General features: G+C 39.9%; 2 protein-coding genes across 6 annotated transcripts in view; both read right to left on the bottom strand.

Annotated features, from left to right (window-relative positions):
- Nucleotides 1-12,697, bottom strand: part of BTBD10 (BTB domain containing 10) — a 42,144-nt gene extending 29,447 nt beyond the window's left edge. The window contains exon 1 of one of the 5 annotated variants that reach the window (XM_070762813.1): nucleotides 12,643-12,697. Coding sequence is in view for 1 of the 5 variants with exons in the window: in XM_070762780.1 (XP_070618881.1) it covers nucleotides 4,751-4,818 (68 nt within the window). In the remaining 4 variants the exon portion in view is untranslated. Of the gene's footprint in view, nucleotides 1-4,750; nucleotides 4,972-5,138; nucleotides 5,268-6,015; nucleotides 6,336-12,642 lie in introns of those variants that run through there. The other 4 variants (XM_070762795.1, XM_070762804.1, XM_070762821.1 and 1 more) reach the window with 4 other exon arrangements.
- Nucleotides 12,698-15,098: 2,401 nt separating this feature from the next.
- PTH (parathyroid hormone) lies at nucleotides 15,099-20,192 on the bottom strand. Its single transcript, XM_070735512.1, has 2 exons — nucleotides 20,107-20,192; nucleotides 15,099-15,351 (listed from the first exon to the last, which is right to left on the bottom strand). The coding sequence occupies exons 1-2, from the start codon at nucleotides 20,190-20,192 to the stop codon at nucleotides 15,099-15,101; spliced, it is 339 nt and encodes a 112-aa protein (XP_070591613.1).
- Between the last annotated feature and the right edge of the window lie 2,595 nt (nucleotides 20,193-22,787).

Genomic DNA, 22,787 nt, shown 5'->3' with positions numbered 1-22,787 from the left:
GATCATTACAAGCAGAAATTATAAATGGAATATATTGTTTTAAAAATATTTCTACCTGAATTTATCTAACCCTAAACAGGGCCTCATTTGCATTAACTATAGTTCCAAATTATAGTTTGACAGTCTAGGTCTGCATGAGAAACATGCCTTGTTCTATAACGGCAAATTGGCCATATTGATGGCTTTTATCATAGAAAACAATATCCTTGAAAACATCAGTCATAATCAGTTTATTTCTCACTGGAAAGTTTTACAGATCCCCCCCGCCCCCACAAACATGGCAGCTAGATACAACTATTCTTGTAAAGACTGTCTTTGGTACCTGGCAGTTCAAACACTATTCCATTCTGTACTTTTAAAAAAAAATATTTTAAATACAATTATGAGGGTTGCCATGCTGTTAAGCAAAGCAGCATTATTTTTATTTAGTAGAATGCACTTCTAGATGTTTCATAGGCCCAAAAGTCCGTCTTAGAAAACAGTAATAGTGAATTGATGTTATGTTTCTAAATTTGTCCAATTGTCCAGATGTGTCTGCCTGTTTAGATAAAATGCCAGAGCAAGCCAATCAAAAGTCAGGCATATAGGTCTATTAACAAACAAGCCTAACATAACTTCAAATGTAAAAGTATTTTAGATCAAAGGTACTACCAACAGTTCTACTTTAGGTTCTGATTAAGTGAAATATATACAAACTTAAGGTCAAATATCATGGCTCTTAAAAAAGAGGCTGTTTTAATCTTCAAATGTTCTGCTGATGACTAGAGACTGTCTTAGCTGATTAGGTATTCACATTTTCCATATACAGTGTGGGGGGGGGAAGTATTTAGTCAGACACCAATGGTGCGAGTTCTCCCACTTAAAAAGACGAGAGAGGCCTGTAATTGACATCATAGGTAGACCTCAACCATGACAGACAACATGAGAAAATACATCCAGAAAATCACATTGTCTGAGTTTTAATGAATTTATTTCCAAATTATGGTGGAAAATAAGTATTTGGTCAATAACGAAAGTTCATCTCAATACTTTGTTATATATCCTTTGTTGACAATGACAGAGGTCAAACGTTTTCTGTAAGTCTTCACAAGGTTGGCACACACTGTTACTGGTATGTTGGCCCATTCCTCCATGCAGATCTCCTCAAGAGCAGTGATGTTTTGGGGCTGTCGCTGGGCAACACAAACTTTCAACTCCCTCCAAAAGTTTTTTATAAGGTTGAGATCTGGAGACTGGCTAGGCCACTCCAGGACCACTCCTAGGCCACTCTTACGAAGCCACTCCTTCGTTGCCCTGGCGGTGTATTTGGGATCATTGTCATGCTGAAAGATCCAACCATGTTTCATCTTCAGTGCCCTTGCTGATGGAAGGTGGTTTGCACTCAAAATCTCACAATACATGTCCCCATTTATTCTTTCATGTACACAGATCAGTTGTCCTGGTCCCTTTGCAAGGAAACCGCCCCAAAACATGATGTTGCCACCCCCATGCTTCACAGTAGGTATGGTGTTCTTTGGATGCAACTCAGCATTCTTTCTCCTCCAAACACGACAAGTTGTGTTTCTACCAAACAGTTCTACTTTGCTTTCATATGACCATATGACATTCTCCCAATACTCTTCTCTGGATCATCCAAATGCTCTCTAGCAAACTTCAGACGGGCCCGGACATGTACTGGTTTAAGCAGGGGGACATATCTGGCACTGCCGAATCTTGAGTCCCTGGCGGCGTAGTGTGTTACTGATGGTAGCCTTTGTTACGTTGGTCCCAGCTCTCTGGAGGTCATTCACTAGGTTCCCCCGTGTGGGTCTGGGATTTTTGCTCACCGTTCTTGTGATCATTTTGACCCCACGGGATGAGATCTTGCATGTAGTCCCAGATCAAGGGAGATTATCAGTGGTCTTGTATGTCTTCCATTTTCTAATAATTGCTCCCAGAGTTGATTTCTTCACACCAAGCTGCTTGCCTATTGCAGATTCAGTCTTCCCAGCCTGATACAGGGCTACAATTTTGTTTCTGGTGTCCTTCGACAACTCTTTGGTCTTCACCATAGTGGAGTTTGGAGTGTGACAGTTTGAGGTTCTGGACAGATGTCTTTTATACTGATAACAAATTCAAACAGGTGCCATTACTACAGGTAATGAGTGGAGGACAGAGGAACCTCTTAAAGAAGAAGTTACAGGTCTGTGAGAGCCAGAAATCTTGCTTGTCTGTAGGTGACCAAATACTTATTTTCCACCATCATTTGCAAATACAGTACATTTGTTAAAAATCAGACAATGTGATTTTCTGGATGTGTTTTCTCATGTTGTCTCCTATGATGTCAATTACAGGCCTCTCTCATCTTTCTAAGTGGGAGAACTTGCACAATTGATGTCTGACTAAAGTACTTTCCCCCCACTGTAATACTATTACAATTGATAAAGTTTATTTAAAGCTGCAGTTGTAGCTATCGAAGAATTAGGAATTATTTTATTAGAAATCTTTGCATATTACCAAATAAAACAAAAATTAAAATAAATTAAAGGCAAATAAATATAAATTCTCATCAGGAAATAAATCTGACTTTAGGCAGCAAATGTCTATTATAATACTGTGTATTATAATATCTAAGATATTCTCAGAAAAAAATATAAGTTTTATTTATTACATTTATATGTTAGCCTTCTTGCTATTAAGGGACTGTGCGTGATTTACATTTGTACAAAGTTACATTAAATATTACCCAAAACAAAATAGAACAATAGTACAGTAGTACAAGGCAACAAATATCTAAATCACTGACAGTCTTTAAAGGAAATTTTTATTAGTAGCAAATGAACAAAAATAGCAGGATTATTTCTACTGTATTACAATGAAATTGTACATTTTACAATTAATTTATAATTTAGAAGACAAAGAATTGCTCATTGAAACATCAGTACCTAAGTATTTTTTAAAAATATTTTTGTGTATTAGCCTATGAATAGTAATCCTATGTTTTACATTGTACAACTTTAATGATTAATCTGAATCTCTGGTATAGTAAAAGAAAATAGATGATTTTTTAAGAATTCAAGGAAGCCCAGTGATAAATTAGTACTAAAAAACTTTAAAAGATGATATTGTATGCCCATAAGCCAGTTGTACTATGAAAATAAATGATTAATATTTAATGGACACTTCTGTTAAAGACAATATAAGACTATTTTTAATATATTCAAATAATTACATTAGTTAAAATCTTTATACAGTAAAAGTATAGATGGTGTCAAAAGTACAGATATCCAATATGACTCCCCACTAGAAGGTACTGTCTAATGAAAGGGAAATTTCTACAGAATTGGTATTGGTACATGGTGGATTACATACACTTTGAAATTATGGAAATAAGATTAAATAATTTTGATGAGAATAAACTAGAGAAGCTGATGGTGCGATGGAACAAGGTAAAAGATTATATGTTAAGTAGAATCTGTGATGTTAATACGAAAAATAAACTACAATCACTCTTTTAGTAAAAAAAAAAGCGTTCAAGATAGAGCCAAGGATCAATAGATAGACAAATAATTCAAAAGTCTTTGAATCCTTCTATAGGGGTGGTGGGGGTGATGGGGTGTGTGTGTTGTTTGGTGATGGGCACATGCACTGTGCACTGTTATACGTTTGTTTTTTGTAAACTTATAAAATCAATAAAATTTATTTTATTTTTTTTAAAAAAAGGGAAATTTCTTGCCCTGCCTCAGTCCCATTCTTAAGGTCAGCAGCCCTGAAAAGGTGGTTATGGAATACTTAAAGTCTGTGACTGGAAACTTCTCCTATTCAAACGTCTACCATATTAATGTAGAATCGCTAGAGTGCTAATCAATGCTTTAAATATATTATTTAAAATACTAACATTTAAATTAAGGAAATATAGAATTGAAATTGTTATTCAAGGGTCCCAAAATACATAACAACAAACAATGACAGTCATTATAATGCACTGGAATTTTAATACTAATATGGATTACATAATTTGTGACTCTTTTTATTATACTCATAGAGCAAGTCCCACAATTAAGATAAACTGAGGTTCACTCTATTAATATACAATTGATGAAGGTAAACATTAAGCGTATTGAAAATCTTGTCCCTGATACCAACTGTTGTTGGAATTAACTCAGAGCTGCCATCCAAACTCTAAAAAAATAAAACATTCACACCGTTTCATAAGGCAAACTTGATAGTTGGATTCACAGGGCATCTATCTAAACACAATGCAGCATTTCCAATGAATTTTCCATATGAAGCATCGAGACAATGAGGGGGGGGGGGGGCAGCTTTTGTCAAGAATGTGACGCTGCCGGTCTCCCTAATAGGGTTTCTTTAAACCGGGATCAACCACTTCATTAACTCTAAAAACAAGGAAAAAGTACAAACGGTGGCCCCTCGGTGCAGAATTGCGCAAAACAGAAGGAGTGAGGCCATGACAAGGCAATTTTCGCAGGAACTGCCACGCACACAAGCCCTCCAAAAGCCAACGCCGGTTACCAGATGCGTGGAGGTTAACAGGGGAACCTTCATCCCCGGGCGTCAAATTACCTTTTTTTTTTTTCCTCCCTCGGGAACGGCTTGTTCCGCGTTTGCCGCAATGGAAATCACTCCCCTCCTCTCTCCCTCTGCCACCTCCATCTCATCTAAAAAAGCGGTGCGTCCCTCGCCAATGCCCCCATCCTTCCCACACACCCCCTCCCGCCATCTTTCCCACACTTGTCGCACGCACCGGTACCTGGCAAGCCGTTCGAGTTGTGGCACACCAGGACGGGGCCATCGGCCGCGACGCCATCCAACCAGCATCCTCACACAGCCCGGCTTAGCGCCCTACGAAAACCTTCTTCGCAAGTATCACAGTCCTCCCAACTATCGCACGACCCGACAACACCAGGAGATATTTATGGAAAGGCCAGCGCTCTCCACCTCCGCCCAGCCCCATCCAGACAAGCGTAACCCAAAGCGCGTCCTCCAACGGGGAGGAAACGTCTGGCAACCAAATCGCCAAGGCTCGGGAAGCTCAACCTCCAAAAACACGCAACTGCCAAACCGAGCTGCTAATGTTCAAAGGCATTTCGTTATTCCTCCCGAGGTTCTCCGCTTCAAGAAACCAACCTTCACCCTACCTGTTGGGTGTCGATAGCCGCCCTTAAAACTAATAAGAAGTCCCAAAACTGTCAGTTTCTGGAAACCGGCGTTTCTCCTCCCGGCCGTTGGGGCTTTTCTGCTGCGCTCCAGCGAGCCTGCCATGTACTGAAAGCGCGCGCACACACATACGTGCTATAGACAATGTCTGGATGTCCCAAAGGTGTATTATTAGTATTATTATTAGTATTAGTATTATTATTATTATTATAGAATTTTATTGGCCAAGTGTGATTGGACACAGAAGGAATTTGTCTTGGTGCATATGTTCTCAGCGTACATAAAAGAAAAAGATACATTTGTCAAGAATCATGTGGTACAACACTTCACGATTGTCAAGTGCTTATTAGTATTATTTTATTTTATTTTCAAGAGGCAACTGGGCTTTCTGGGTTGTCTCTGAAGGCGTTTCGGTTCTTCGGCTTGTTCAAACACAAACCCAGAAAGTCCAGTTGCCTCTCCCCCCAAAAAGCACCTTTGGGACAAACCATGACCTGGATGACTGATAATCTCCATAGACGTACAACGTACAACAGACAGACCCGCCGCCGAACATCCTTCGAATCCCCACATGCCATCCCTTAAAGCTGGCTAATTTTTTTTCTTACAATCCCCCCCCCCTCTTATTATTACGCAGAGACTCCCGGCGTCCATCTTTCAGGGGCTCCGAGTCTCCCTTTGCCACTCAAGCCTCCCTTTTTACAGGCAAAGGAAGCCAAAGCGATGGACGCCGCCTCGGTCTCTCAACCCTCAAGGGAGGCTTCCCGAAGCCAACAACAACCTCCAATGTTCCTTATCGCGAAGCAATTAGAGGTAAAAAAAAACCACCACCACCACCACCCCTCCCTCCTTCTTCACCTCACCTGCCGCGTCCGGCGTCCGGGGGGGATCTCAAAACGACTCGCGCTCCGACCCCTCCCTCCCTCGTCCCCGGCAGCAACCGAAGAGACTATTACTACTACCGCCACTGCTGAGTACGAGGCCTAGGCCTGGCCAACCGTCTGCTCAAGCTACCGCGAGAGAAGCGGGCTGCTCTATTCTGACGTTCGAACCCTCGCGATACTTCGAGCCACAGAAAGGGCGAAGTCAGGAGGAAACTGAATCGAAAATTCCCTTTTTCCCCCGGGGGGGGGGAAATCAGCTGATCTCTGCCGGTTCCATAGCGCGCGACTCGAGTCGAAAGTCGGCCGGAGCGAGAGTTTTTGTGGTCGCGCGCGGGGCAACGGCTCGTTTCTCTCTCACACACACACACAGAGCTCTACCCTCTTAGGGCAAGCTGCTGTATATAAATAGAGAGCAAACTTCACTCACCAGTCCTGTGAATAGAATAGAATAGAATAGAATAGAATTTTATTGGCTAAGTGTGATTGCACACACAAGGAATTTGTCTTGGTCCATATGATCCCTATGTACATAAAAGAAAAGATGCCTTGGTCAAGAATCATAAGCATCGGACCAGAATATCTCAGGGACCGTCTTCTGCCGCACAAATCCCAGCGGCCGATAAGGTCCCACAGAGTTGGCCTTCTCCGGGTCCGGTCAACTAAACTGTCATCTTGCGGGCCCCAGGGGAAGAACCTTCTCTGTGGCGGCCCTGGCCTTCTGGAATCAACTCCCCGCAGAGATCAGAACTGCCCCCACCCTCCTTGCCTTTTGTAAATTTATTTATTTATTTATTACTTAGATTTGTATGCCGCCCCTCTCCGAAGATAAATAAATAAATAAATATTATTGTTGTGAGCCGCCCCAAGTCTGCGGAGAGGGGCGGCATACAAATCTAATAAGTAAGTAAGTAAGTAAGGTACAACACTGATGTTGCCTCACCGGATAATGTAATCTTTGCAAAGAATTTTATGTTATATTTTTAATACTGCTTTAATAAATTATGTGTAGGTAAGCTGTGTAATGTTTCACATGACTTTGCAACTACGATAGTTCCTCCTAGTTCGTAAACCATTAAAAAATGTTTTTAAAGACTTTTGAAATCGAAATCTAAAGTCTGGTCAGACTCAGGCACCCCAAGAAAAAACTCTTTGCTTCTGTCCTCAATTTTACCCTAACACTGTTAAAATTTAAACCAAAACCAAAGTAGTGTGTTTCAGGCAACCTTGTTCCAAACCTGTTCAATTTAGGTCTCAAGACCAAGATGAAGAGTTAAACATGGAATTCTATATGGGGCTACCCTTGAAAAGTATTCAAATACTACAATTGGTCCAAAATGCAGCTGCGTGAGCTGTTATGGGTGTACCTAGGTACGGGACAGCATCCTGCTACATACCTCCCAGGGCTGGTTAGGGCCCACAGAGCTGGCCTTCTCAAGTTTTATTTATTTATTTATTTATTTATTATTTAGATTTGTATGCCGCCCCTCTCCGCAGACTCGGGGCGGCTCACAACAAGTGAAAAAACAATCTACAACAAATCTAAATTACTGTTTAAAAATATTTAAAAGACCCCATATTCTAAACACACATACATACAAACATACCATTCATAAATTGTATCTGCCCGGGGGAGATGTTTCAGTTCCCCCATGTCTGACGACAGAGGTGGGTCTTAAGGAGTTTACGAAAGGCAAGGAGAGGAGGGGCAGTTCTAATCTCCGGAGGGAGTTGATTCCAGAGGGCCGGGGCCGCCACAGAGAAGGCTCTTCCCCTGGGGCCCGCCAACCGACATTGTTTAGTTGACGGGACCCGGAGAAGGCCCACTCTGTGGGACCTAATCGGTTGCTGGGATTCGTGCGGCAGCAGGCGGTCTCGGAGATATTCTGGTCCAGTGCCATGAAGGGCTTTAAAGGTCATAACCAACACTTTGAATTGTGACCAGAAGTTGATCGGCAACCAATGCAGACTGCGGAGTGTTGGTGAAACATGGGCATACCTAGGTAAGCCCATGACTGCTCTCGCAGCTGCATTCTGCACGATCTGAAGTTTCCGAACACTTTTCAAAGGTAGCCCCATGTAGAGAGCATTACAGTAGTCGAACCTCGAGGTGATGAGGGCATGAGTGACTGTGAGTAATGAGTCCTGGTCCAGATAGGGCCGCAACTGGTGCACCAGGCGAACCTGGGCAAACGCCCCCCTCGCCACAGCTGAAAGATGGTTCTCTAATGTGAGCTGTGGATCGAGGGGGATGCCCAAGTTGCGGACCCTCTCCGAGGGGGTCAATAATTCCCCCACCAGGGTAATGGAAGGACAGATGGAATTGTCCTTGGGAGGCAAAACCCACAGCCACTCCGTCTTATCCGGGTTTAGTTTGAGTCTGTTGACACCCATCCAGGCCCCAACAGCCTCCAGACACCGGCACATCACTTCCACCGCTTCGTTGACTGGACATGGGGTGGAGATGTAAAGCTGGGTATCACCAGCGTACTGATGATACCTCACCCCATGCCCTTGGATGATCTCACCCAGCGGTTTCATGTAGATATTAAATAGCAGGGGGGAGAGGACCGACCCCTGAGGCACCCCACAAGGGAGAGACCACGGAGTCGACCTCTGGCCCCCCACTAACACCGACTGCGACCGACCGGAGAGGTAGGAGGAGAACCACTGAAGAACAGTGCCTCCCACCCCCAACCCCTCCAGCCGGTGCAGACGAATACCATGGTCGATGGTATCGAAAGCCGCTGAGAGGTCAAGAAGCACCAGGACAGAGGATAAACCCCTGTCCCGGGCCCGCCAGAGATCATCCATCAACGCGACCAAAGCAGTTTCCATGCTGTAACCGGGCCTGTAAAAGGTTCCTTCAGCCCGGACAATGTTGGCTGGCGGGACCACGTGGGAGGGCCTTCTCTGGTGGCTCCGGCTTTGTGGCACTAACTTCCCCAAGATCTGCATGATCCTAACCTGCCAGGCTTTCAAGAAGGCTGTAAACACATGGCTTTTCTGGCAGGCCTGGAGCTGGTAAATGGCTCCATCTTATCCCAGTCGTATGGATGAATGCTTATAATTGTATTATTGTTTTATTGCTGTTTTTATGTTGCTGATTGGATAATATGTTTTTAAATTAAGCATTTTATAATTGTTTTTTATTGTTTTATATTGCCGTTAGCTGCCCAGAGTCTGTGTGGAGTTGGGTGGCATACAAGTCGCATAAACAAGCAAATAAACCTCAGTATAAATTTATAGAGCAAGGACTCTCTCCATTAGATAACTAAAAGTATGGGATTATTTGTAGGTGTTTGAAGCCTGATCCAGAAATTAAGTTTCTAGATTCAGATAACATTCTGAACCTTTAATGAACTGATTAAAGTATATATGATAAATTAGTCCCTGAAATATCCAGAGGCTACAATAGCTATTTTTGAAGCTTATCAGACTGTCTTTTTTTTTGTTTCACTTTGTTTTCAAACTCTACAAAATGATACAAAGTCAAGGGCCCCTTCTCAGGTTGGAGCTGCTACCTTTCAATTACAAGACTTTTTGGGCTCTTTCACTAACTAGCATACTCGTGGAGGACAAGAGAGGGGACAGTTGCTTTACCTTGTGTCTCTATATTCAGAGGTTCTAGGACACGGATGTCAAACTCGATCATGTCACCTTGATGTCACTTGACATTTCACGACATTTTTTGCCTTTGCAGAGCAGGGTGGGCATGGCCTGGGTATGATGCAAGTGGCCTGTAGGCTGTCAATTTGACACCCCTGCTCTAGAAAAATGTTAAATTAACATTTTGTTCTTCCTGTTCAAATGAAGGTGATGTACAGGAAGTCATAAGAACATAAGAATAGCCATGCTGAATCAGGCCAAAGCCCATCAAGTCCAGCATTCTGTGTCACACAGTGGCCCACCAATTGTCCATTGGGATCTTGAGCAGAAAGAGAAGGCAAACCCCTCCCTTTCCCTTGACCCCCAACAAATGGTATCAAGGGACTCCTGCCTGCCTCAACCAACATAGAGGTGGCACATGGACATCCGTTTCAATAAAGTCTTGGTTTGTTTAGTGGCCATTCAGTTACAATGGCACCTGAAAAAAATTTTTACACTTAACAACTGTTAAAACATCCCCATAGTCATGTTATCAAAATTCAGTCATTTGGCAACTGATTCATTTATGAGAGTTTAGTGTCCCAGAATCATGTGATCACCTTTTGTGACCTTCTGAGCTGCAAAGTCAATGGAGAAGCCAGATTCACTTACCAACCGTGTTACTAACTTAACAACTGCAGTTTCAAGAAAGGTTGTAAAATGGGGCAAAACTCATTTAACAATTTAGCAACAGAAATTTTGGGCTCAATTATGGTTGTAAGTGGAGGACTACCTGCATTCAGGGTTACCTTTATACAAACACAGCCACAAACAAACCAGGCAACTCCATTTGAACATTGGGTATTCCATGAACTCAAGACTTTTTTTCAAATAGAAACCATCTTGTATTCTTCAGTGGAAAATTTGACAATGAATTTAGTACATTCATAAATTAATTTAATTCTGTTTAGAAACTGGCCAACTTTGAATCTAAATTTGTGATTACTGGTAAATTTAGGCAATTCTTAAAGAAAAAGTGCTGTTTTTGATATATAGATTTTTCCACTGCATTGCTGCTGACAAGTTTCCTTCTGATTAAGCCAGCTACTTTCCTTTAAGTCCAGCCATGAGGACCCAGAATTTGAGGACAATATGTTGACTCTGTAAACCACTTAGAGAGGGCTGTAAAGTACTGTGAAGCTATATATATGTCTAAGTGCTACAGTATTGCTATTGCTGCTTGCTGAAGTGGAAATAAAATAACTGAGATGAGATAACTTTTTTTTTTAACTTTTAGAGCTCCCTCTGGTGGCGTGAATTGTAAGATACAACGTTCCCTCGATTTTCGCGGGGGATGCGTTCCGAGACCGCCCGCGAAAGTCAAATTTCCGCAAAGTAGAGATGCGGAAGTAAATACACTATTTTTGGCTATGAACAGTATCACAAGCCTTCCCTTAACACTTTAAACCCCTAAACTGCAATTTCCCATTCCCTTAGCAACCATTTAGATTATTACTCACCATGTTTATTTATTAAAGTTTATTTAAAAAAATATTTATTAAAGGCGGACTAAAGTTTGATGATGACGTATGACGTCGGGCGGGAAAAACCGTGGTAAAGGGGAAAAACCAGCAAAGTAAAACCGTGGTATAGCCGTTTCACGAAGTTCGAACCCGTGAAAATCGAGGGACCACTGTATACCATAAATATTTCTGGCCATTATGTTTTATACTGGTAGTCTTCAATTTACAAACATTCATTCAGCAACACCATTCAAAGTTATGTTGATGCTGGAAAAAAGTGTTTTAACTGGTTCACAAATTAGAACCATTGCAATACCCCCACAGTCATGTGGTCAAAATTGGTGTGCTTGACTGTTCACCCATACTTAGAACCACATGGAATTTCTAGCTCCCCTCATTTATCTCCACGTTTGGCTATCCTACATAGCACTTGGCAGCAGAGGGACTGAAATAGAGGCTTGAAACCCTTGGCGATCTCAGCCAACTCTACTGCCCCCAGATCTCTATTTCAGCACCAGCACTACTCTGGCCACTGAGAAATGCCCCCTCAAACCTTACACCATAGCCAAGCACCACAGCACAAAACCCCAGTTAACCCGGCTTCTCTGTGCTTCATAGACCCTGCTACACTCAGCTGACTTTCGGCATATTCCCCTCACTGCAAGGCAGTACTAACCATGCCAGGTCTTCTTTCCAAGGCCACTAGCAGTTTCGAATCGCCAATTCCACTCTTCAAATAGTGCAATGCTTTGTAAAGCCTTTGTAAAGCTTCTGAGATCTTCCAAAGTCTTGTGAGAAATAGGGTGCCTGCTGTTTTCCAAAGAGTGTGCCAGTTCTCACTAAACCTGGAAAAGATGGCCTCCCATGGCCACCAGCAACTGCCTTACAAAGACCCAGGGGAAGTAAGTCTCATCAACAGTGTGAGGAAGCAGATGCCAGAGATCAGCTTGTAATGTGGGGTAGTGAGAGCGGATGGGTTGGGTTGCATTTTTTGGCCAAAGCTTTGCACCTTGCTCTTGGCATTTCCCAGAACACTGAGGCTTTGTACCATACTTGATATGTTCTATTCCTATAACTTCTCTTCTATTCTTTCTTAGATATATTTTACTATGTGTATACCCACTAAAACCCTCATTGTGTATTGGACAAAATCAATAAAATAAAAAATAAAATAAAAATAAACACTTGGCATTTCCTGGTTTTGGCAGCTTTGCACTGCTCTTTTGATCCTTTCTGGAGCCATAGCAGTTTATACTGTGTGGCTGGGCTGTGGTTTAGGCTTTTTTACAGTCTCAGAGCTGTAAATGGTACACTAAGTCCTAGCATATTCTTTCCTGGTCGCCTTGTGGTCACATAAACTCATACATGCATGCATCCCACACCATCTTTCCTGGCCTCCCCAAGTTTCTGTTGTACTGTGGCGCATTCGCCCACCAACTAGTGCATTGCTTGTTTATAGCCTCCCCACCTCCCGCAGCACCTCCACTCCTTACCTGGGACTCCTTCAGTTCTTGCTTAACAACCCATGCTGGAGTTAAGATGACAAAAGGGAGTGCTAGTATTGCTGTTGCTAAGCGACATTGTCACATAATGTGTTTTATGATCACCTTCCTTAGCAATGTAAATTCCAGTCCAGTTGTGGTTATAAATCAAAGAGTACATATGATAGGTCTTACTATGGCTGTGTTTGCATAGCACATCCTACAGCCCACTCCTTGATATATAGGACACGGTTTTTGTTCCAATGTTCCAACACTCCCACACTAGATCTTTTTGCTAAATGCTGCAAATCTTGTTATAGATCACAGAATTTGGATGAATGGAGACCAAAATGGCAGCTTTGAATGGGATGGTGATTACATTCATATACCATGCGTCCTCAAGATTAATATTGTTTCATTGAGTCTAGTCCCTGGGCCGTAGCCCACTATGAGGACATCAGCTGTTCGGAACCGGGCCACAACACAGTGGCCAAGTGCACATGTGCACACATCCCCATTTGTGTGAGCAGTGGGTGAGCCCATGTGCGTTCCATTTATGCAAGCGGCACGCAGTAATGGATTGCAAATCCCGTCACTATCAGTTTGCGCTCATGTATGCAATGCTTCTGTGCATGCGCAGTAGCATCCACAGGTGGATGGGTGGAGCTTCCTGCCGCTGCCACTGGTTCGTGGATCCAGGCCATACCAATACAATCCACCACTGTTGGCAGGGGCATTTGCCTGCCACTCACACAAGGAGATGCATGTACTTGTTGGCTGCTCGTGCAGAACCATCCCCTCTTTCACCCCTCCTGTCAGTCCGCAAAGCCAGAAAGATTGGGGAACTCTCACATGCACCAAATCATTAAATAACAAGCCATATTGAAAGATCACCTTAGACCAAAATCCTGGATTGTTTGTGGTTCGGTGTGTCAGGCAAATAGCAATAGGATCTTTGTTAGTGAATTCAGCTAAATTATTTCATTATTTTGTATTAGAAGAAGAATCATATAAATAATGACAGAAATGCTGAAGAGTTTTGCTTTTTAACTACTACTGTCCAACAGCTTTTGGTCCATTTATTTGATAAGGCATTAGCAAGATACAGTTATAAAGGAATTAAATTGAATTTGTGTAAGGTAGATGTGAGCATACAACAAAAGAATAAATAAAAGGTGCATTTTTAAAATCTTGTTTCCATAAACACACAATCTCTCATATCTGAACCCTGTTTCCAAGTATTAGAGTAATTCCTTATTGTCAGATCAAGTGAGTCATGGGTCAAAAGAATATTCTGACTCAGTTAAAAACTTTGCCAGAGGCCTCTAAGAAGCCAGAACAGTTGCAGATACAGCATAACGATTATCAGATTTTTTTCACTTCTAGATTAAAATTTGTGAACATATTTTTTATTATTTATTATTTATTAACCAACTTTTGCAGAATGTCTGAGATGCAAAATCTAAGAGAAAGGGATATAGAGTATGATTCTGATGTTTAAAAAGCTGGCCTAGTCCACCTGGAATAAATGCAGTCACAAGCATGTTTTATAGCTTCTTTGTGTGCTTGAGCCCATCCATACTGTCTTTATTCCAAAGTTAGTTCTGTGACCAAGAAAGTGTGTATAGGTTCAAACTTGGTTTCTACATAGATCTTTTTTTTTCTTGACAAAAATTGCTTTCTAGAGAATTATATTCAAAATTTCAGATTCACTTCAGATTCATGTAACTTGAAAGTTCTTTTATAGGGTTGTTCAATTTGTTTGTTTGAATGATGGGGGATACTACTTTCCCAGTCATGTCATTGATGAAAAAGCTATATATTGTAAAAGTATGGAGAAACAGGCATGTACTACTGCAAGTTCCTCCATATCCAAGTGGTGTTTCAGATTTCAATATTATGAAATAACATGTTCCCATGAGATGAAATAGGTGTTTTATCTAACCCTTAAATTATTTTCATTGTATTAGGGTTTTAAAAAGTAATTAAGGCATGATTCTTGAAGGACAAGGTCCCAGTTGTTCCTACTGCATATTTTTCTTGTATTGTCATCTTCTTGGAGAGCAACCTAAATAGAATTGCCAGGATTTATGCATCCCTTTGTTATGCTGATATGTTAATGTGCTAAATCTGGAAATGAAGCGTCCAAAGCAATTTAAAAAAATATCACCAGGGAAAGGTCTTTGTCATCTAGCCTTCAGAAACCCCAATAGCTAGTAATGTAGATTACTCAATGTGACTTCACAATTTGTCTTGTAAGCTACATAGACAACTGAAGAAACAGTGTAAGACATGGGATACACTGACTACAGGCAATGAAAGTAAAATGCACAAAATAAGGGCATCCAATTTTCGACAAGTGACATTATGCAGATATCCTCTTAGACATCATTGTTTTATAAATAATAAATAATAAAATTTCCTAATTGCTCATTACTACTGCATTGGAAAGAAAGGCTATGATGCTTTCACTGTGGTTTGGTTTTGAAGGTGCTATCTTTATAATCTTTGTTCCAATCCTTTGGTTTCTTCTGCATTTTTGGCTTCCCGTGATCAGGGCGCAGTCTCCAACTCCTCGTTTCTCGGGGCTTAATTTCTTCCATAGCCTCAGGTTCATGATGCACAGTTTGCAGTTTCTCACGAAGCCAGTTTTGCCGGTCTGCTGAATGTAGGTGTTCCCCCAAATCATGCATAATCTGGACTTCACTTACAGTCCTCTTCCTGTAATGAAGAAAGAGGAGAAAAGACAATAAACTCTTGGAGTAACGAAGAGTCTCACTAGATCTTTAGTTCTGCACAGTTACAATAATTGTGATGCCGTGTAATGTGGGGGAGGGAGAAGTTTATTCAGAAAATTGATAGGTTTGGTGGGAGAGGTGCTCTATTCAGATCTTAACAGAATAGAAAAGATTTCTGAGGAAATCATTTCAAAAATGGCAATTCTGCAAGTAGCATACATAAAATACTAGCTACCAGGGAGAAATAATGGAACACTGAAATTTCATTTCTACATGAACTTTCACAGTGTATCCAATGGGTCACTATGGGATTCTGCATGCAATTTATAATATTTATATAAGTCCCCATTTAACACTTTGACCAGTGAATACCACGCAACACAGAAACAACAGCAAATAGGGGGAGGGTGGAATGTGGCCAAATGCCACGGTGACATGGAGTTTTTCGCACTCCAGGGGAAATTCTGATACTCCTGCCACTTGTAGGCCCTGGTTCAGCCAGCATCTGGTCAGAACCATCCTGGATGGGTGGTGAAGAAGGGAGACATGTCAGGTTTCCTGGGAGGGGTGGCAACCCTCCCAGGGAGCTGACAAAGAGCTCCCAACCAGCGGCACTGGGAAATCCAATTTTCAACAAGTGACATTATGCAGATATCCTCTTGTTGTCCAAGCCACGGTGGCTGCAACCAGTAGGATTGTTACTTTTAAAGATCGGATGTCATCTGGAAAGAACACTAAAGACTAAGTGCTGGAGAGAAGAACTGAAACTGAAGTTGGTGAGTTACATTGCCAAAATAAAGCTTTGGGACTTTTTTACCAAGTAAAAAAAGGGGGACTAAAAAGATAAAAAGGAGACTATTTAGCATCTAGAAGATTACTGTTTAAATTTAAAGGGGCAATAATTAAAGCCCAATTCGAGAATTTTCTGAAGTTTTCTTAAATTGTTGGATTTTATTCATTTCAAATTGACTGAAAGTATATCTAAAATATATTTAAAGTATATTGATGAATGGGAAAGCTGGATACATCAGATTAACAAAGAGGGGCACTTGCTGGCTGGAATTGTTATAATTGTGGAAGATTTTCACAATCTGAACAGCTGTTGACTTTCAATTGAGAATTGTTTTGGAACTGCCTGACAAAATATTCAAGAATTGTTTTTGAACTATCGGAGAAAATACAAAATAGTGGATGACTTGTTTTTGCTTTTAAAGAAAAATGTCTCAATTTATTGGGATTGAAATCAAGCTAGGATGAATTTGAAAGGCTTAAAGGCTTAAAATGGATGTTGTTGGTGAACTGTGGCTTTGCAATTTTAACAATATGGAGACAGAGGACTTTAAATACTTTGTAGACTGCTGAAAGGATTTGCAAAGATGTTTCTTGGAGTTTGCAGATGGAGTGTAAAAAGAAATAGAGAAAGTATTAAAAGACAATAAAGACTTTGAAAATACAACAACAAGGAATGAAAGTGAAATGAACGTGGAAGAAAAGACCAGCAGAGAAGAGAAAGAAGCAGTCCATCTAGAGATTTATAGTGAGTTTTATAGTGAGACAAAAGAAGATATCAGAAATGGACAGATTAATGGTTTTATTGAAATGCATGATAATTATGATGATCACATTGAGTTTAACAGTGACAAAAAGAAAAGGGCAAGGATATAAACATTGAACAACACAATCTAAAAATGAAGGGGAAAATAGAGAGAAGGGATTAAAAGGAGCTGAAAAAAAGTTATAATAGCTAGAAAGAGGAAAATAGGAGAGAGGAAAAAAAGCAGGGGGTGTAAAGAAAGAGGAAAGAAAAGAAGAAAAAGGAAAAAGGGGAAGAAATTAGGGGTATAAGGTTACAAGGAAAAAAAGAAGGGGAAGACTAAGATCCTTTAAGACTAAAAGCATGGAATTTTAAAGAAATTGGTTGATTGTTATTTGACTATTTGATCACTGTTTGACTATTATATAATGACTTTTTTCCCTAACATATAATGGAATACACCTACAAATATATTGGATGTTTATAATCAATATTCTTGATTTTATGTATTAAATTAAAAATTGTTAAATACATATTGGTATTTTGAGAGGGAAAGAATTACAATCAGTAATGAATGAAATGACTTAATCATTGGAAATTTATGATTTTGAATGACTAATAGTTGACAATGAGAATTAATATTGACATTGATATTGATTAATTTCATTTAAGAATTAAACAACAAGTATTTAAAAGTAATTAATTATATAATAAAGTGATAACTTTGGGAAAATATAATTATATTATAGATTGCTATAAATTAGATTTATGGAAATAAATTTAAAATGATATATTTGAAGCATTAGAGGGAAAGACACGGTATAATGAATAAAGAATCTGTTTAAGTTTTGAAATTTGAAGAATATCTGCCTGCTGTACTGTAAAATACATTAGTTATATATAAACTATAAGATATTTAATATGAATTGACATTTCATTTTTGAAAATAAGTAATTGTGGATTTTTTAGGGGCATTTAGTTATGAGAAAATAGGGGTTTAGAAAAATGAAGGAGGGTAAGGAATTAAGAAAATGGATGAAGCCCAATGGCTTTGATTTACTAAGCAACAGAGAACAATTATCAGAGGAAGTAAACAATAGGATTAAAATTTAATTGGAGAATGAAACAATCTGTGTAAACTGGGTGACGAAATTAAATAAAGGAGGTAGCGTGAGATTAATGACATATACTATGAGTAATATATACAAAATTAAGTAATATTAATGATATTTAGTAGATGATATATGTTTACTAAGTTGTATTGACATATATGATGTATGTTCTTTTAGTGAAGAGAAAAATAATAATAAGAAATCTTTGTAATTAGAATTATCCACTCAGGGAAGGATCTAGAGGGCGTAAGAGGAAGTAGGAAAGAAGGAGAGAAAGGAGAGAGAGTAGAATGGGAGATAGAGAAGAAGAAAGTAAAAAGGAGGAAGGAGAAAGATTAGGAGAGGTAGGGAAGGAAGAAATAAGGAAGAGGAGATGGTAGTAGGAAAGGAGAGAGGAAGTGTAAGAAAGTAGGTACTAGAGGTGAGATAGAAAGGGGGGAGATAGAAAGTGGAGGGTAGAGAGAGGGAAGATTGAGATGGATTGAATAATAAAATTAAAATTGGAATGTAACTTAGATTATTATACTACTATTTTTAAGCAACAGTATATTTGTATTGACTTCTATTGAAGGTACATACCGTATGTGATGTATGTTATGTATGTTTTTGATGCGGAGGGAAAAAATAAAAAACTTTTATTGGGGAAAAAAGAAACAAGAAATAAAATATATTTATATGTACAAGTGGAGCACTCATAAATGCTTTAACATGAATATAAGTTTAATGATTAGTTTGAAGTGGCTTATGGAGTATAGAGAGAGAGTCCAGGGTACCTTTAAAGCAGAGGTGTCAAACTCAAGGCCTGGGGACTGGATCCAGTCCATGGGGTGCTTAATTCTGGCTTGCTGGGCTACCCTAGAAACAGCAAAAAACCTGCCCTGCCCTGCGGTGCCTCTGCCAGTGAAAACAGAGCTTGGGAAGGCTATGTGCAGCCCCCCCCCCCAAGCTCTGTTTTCAGCTGCAACGGCCTCCTGCTGCCCTCTGCCAGTGAAGATAGAGCTTGGGGGTGCCACACGGGCCACCAGACACCCCTCCCACAAATGACATCAAGCTGGCCACACCCACTCTGGCCATGCCCACCCCGGCCCCCAAGGTCAAACACAACCCTGATGTGGCACTCAATGAAATCAACTTTGACACCCTTGCTCTAAAGGAAGCTCCTTAAGAGCTTGGCAGTTCTGAAAAGCACCTTTTATTAAGAAAGGCATTTTAGCAAACATAGTCGCCAATAAGACTGGCCAAGCAGATTTGATTCTAGCCACACAGTGTCCAATACTATACCTAAAAAAGGTTTGAAAGGTGAAAAATAGCACTAGCTAAACTAATTACTGCAACTACCCTGTTTCCCCGAAAGTAAGACGTACCCCGAAAGTAAGGCATGTCAGAGGTTTTGCAGAATTTGCTAATATAAGGCACCCCCCGAAAATAAGGCGTAGTCAAGTTTACATACAGCTTTGGGGGCTCCTTTCCTCAGCGGTTCATTTTGTTACCTCTAGGCAGCTGCACCAACTTTTTCCTTCCCGGCGGCGGCCCTGGCAGCTTCCCTTCATCATGTAACGTTCCTGGCGTTGCTGCTCCTCAAAGGGAAGCCACCTCCATCACCACCGCCGGGAAGGAAAAAGTTGGTGCAGCTGCCTAGAGGTAACAAAACAAACCGCTGAGGAAAGGAGCCCCCAAAGTCGCCGCCATCGCTGCCGCCGGGAAGGAAAAAGTTGGTGCAACTGCCTAGAGGTAACAAAATGAACCACTGAGGAAAAAAGCTGCCGGTATTGCAGCCCGCCTTACCCTTCCTGCAGCTTGGAGCGGTTAGACGGTAGAGACTGGGAGGCTGTTAAGCGGGCGGCTGGGAGGGGCATGTCAGATTCCAACTCCCATTCCGTCTCACCCCGTCCCCTCAGATCTTGTGGCAGCTGCTTTAAGTAAGGCACCCCCCGAAAATAAGATGTAGCACAACTTTTGGAGGAAAAATTAATATAAGACAGTGTCTTATTTTTGGGAAAACACGGTAAGCACCAGAGGTTGAACTTTTCTTTTGTTGCTTTTCGATATTTGCCAATCTCCCAAGAAAGGTATAGCTTAGTTAAATACTTACATCACAGCTTTTCCATCAGAATTTATGAAGAAACAGATGGCATATAAAATGAATGCAGACTTAGTCATATCCTTGGTTGAAGTCATATTAACTGAAATAAAAGTCAAAATACATTTTCATAGATAACATATTCTGAAACTTGTAACCAAAATAATCATAGAAATGATGGAAAAATTATTTATAAAAGGAAATTGTGTTTCTTCATGTAATATGAAAGAGAGGAGATAATTGGGGATTAAGTTAATTACAAATATTTATCTAACATTTGCTATGCTTTAGATTCCCCTGCCTTAGTGTCTCTGTCTTTTTAAAAGGTATGGTATTTGTATGATATGAGGTTTGATGCCTTCATATATCAATTGCAAGGGGAACAAAGGTAGGAGAAGGGTGCGTCTCCATCTCCTTGGATCATGCACCCTAGAGTCATTTGGTTGACCACTGTGAGGAACACAATGCTGAACTAGAATAGGCCTTGGCCTGATCATCCAGGCAAATACACATATATTTAAGCAATAGCTAATGCCAATTCAAACAATTTTTCTTTTGGGTCATGAGACTTTCTCTCCCCCAAATCCCACTTATGTATATCCCAGGTTGCTCTACATTGGTGCAGATCTACATCATGCATACAAAAGAGAACTCATTCCGCACCTATTCATTAAGAGGTGACTAACCCACTAATTCTGGTGAAATTATTTTTATAGTGGAGGTCACATTGGCAGAACGCTTTTAATAAACCCTACTCTGCTGTAACAAACCATAACTGTATCTTACCTCCCATTCTCTTTCCAACAACAGTCATCCAGTTGTTCTCAGGAAATATACAAAGTGTGGAATTAATAAGGCTCCCCATTATTTATTTGCTACACCTCTATGTTGTTTTCATGGATAGTTATTTCAGTCATTGAAAATTTGCAGATATATCACATTTTGTTCTATTGAATTTCTTACATAAGTTATACACTGGTTGAAGAATTGTTTGTTTGTTTGTTTGTTTGTTTGTTTATTTATTTATTTATTTAGGCAAAAAAGTCTTCTTATAAACAGAGATTATCTTGGATTTTGGTAAAATTAGTATTCATAGACCAGAAGTGAATCTCTTGATTACATGACTTCAATGGATCATATGGTTTTAAAACATGATGATGCAGTCAATATGATTGCTTTAACAGCTGTGTTGATTCATCTCATGTTAACTGGACAGAACTGATTATCTACCTCTTAATGTGCTTCCAGATAGCTATTTAAGAGCAGGACTTAAGAGAAGGCTTTGAGATGTTTTAATCCAATATGGATGAAAGCGGGAGTGTGGGAAAACATTCAGAACAGGATGTCCAAAATCATATGTTGAATATTGCATGCATGTTCTTGGATATATAGAAACATTTCCCATGTAACATTTGGACCTATTAATTTTAATCTTAAAAATTAACTCAATCCAATGAACGAATGATTTGACAGATTTAACTTCTTATCTGTAAGGTAAATTAATCAAAGTCAAAACTAAAATAACAGGCATAAAAGAACAGAGACTCTTGTTACTGGTTACATTATTAATTGTTTGTGGAAATAGTTATTCAGGTCATGGTTGTCTCCAGCTGTTAGCTGAAGCGAAACGTCTTCAAAGAAAAACCAAAAAGTCCAGTTGCCTCTTGAAAAAGCACCTCTGGGTATTGTTACTAAGGTAACTTTGATTTCAAATGAAAAACAAAATAGGCATTCAGATAATATTAAAAGGTAGAAGGCAGTATAAATCAGGTAGGATGATCAGATTTCCATTTGATGGGGGGTAACTTGCCTGTCCTGGGTAAACATTGTCACTGAACCAATGACTGGGCATCATTAATTTGATTGGAACAATCAAACCAATTTCGTCCCTAACATAAACCTCCCATCATTTAGAAATTCATTCATAATTCAGTGATACTGCAACACCTTTTTTTCTTTTTCATAATGTTCCCATTTTTGCTGGAGGCATTTCGTTTTATTTATTTTTTCCCTCCGGAAAATGTGTAGGCATCAAAAATCTGTTCTTGAAAGAATTTATACCATCCTAAACCTATTATTATCACTGGAAATTTTATTGACATAGTCATTTGAGTTTCTGGAGGAAGAACAGAAAAACTGATAATGATTCAACAAGTAAAATGTAACTTAATTCTGAATCCAATTATAAATTCCAGTGGTAATTTTGATTGGCGAAATGTATAGCCTCAGTTTTTATGAAGGGGCTATAGCAATGCTAAATAAAATATTAATCGATTTACAATTTCTGAATATACATTATTTTTACTACAATCCAAACATAAATATAATCCGAATATTTCATATTCCTATCTACATTTCTTTTATCCAATTTTATATACCTACATGAAAATTAACTTTCAAAATAAAATATAGAGCATTCTTACCAGATAGCTTTTTAAGTTGATCCTTCCTTTGGATAATTCTCAGCAAGCAGAAGTTGATTTGAAGACTGCTTAATTGGTCTAGAAGACTCCTTAAATGCAACTTTAAATAGAACTTCTCAGTAGCTAAGAAGCCCTTTTTATTGTCTCCTTTTGTTGATGTCACTTTCGAACACACCCCTGACCTTGATGTACCACCCATCATGTGCTTTTGTTAATGGGGCATTGAAAGAACAGAGAAGAAAGGTTTAGGGTGAAATAGAGTAACCTGGG

Source organism: Erythrolamprus reginae, chromosome 1, assembly GCF_031021105.1.
Source record: "Erythrolamprus reginae isolate rEryReg1 chromosome 1, rEryReg1.hap1, whole genome shotgun sequence".
NCBI classification, from domain to species: Eukaryota; Metazoa; Chordata; class Lepidosauria; order Squamata; family Dipsadidae; genus Erythrolamprus; species Erythrolamprus reginae.
The sequence above is the reverse complement of the archived record's forward strand: the minus strand, read 5'-3'. Positions and strand labels throughout refer to the sequence as shown.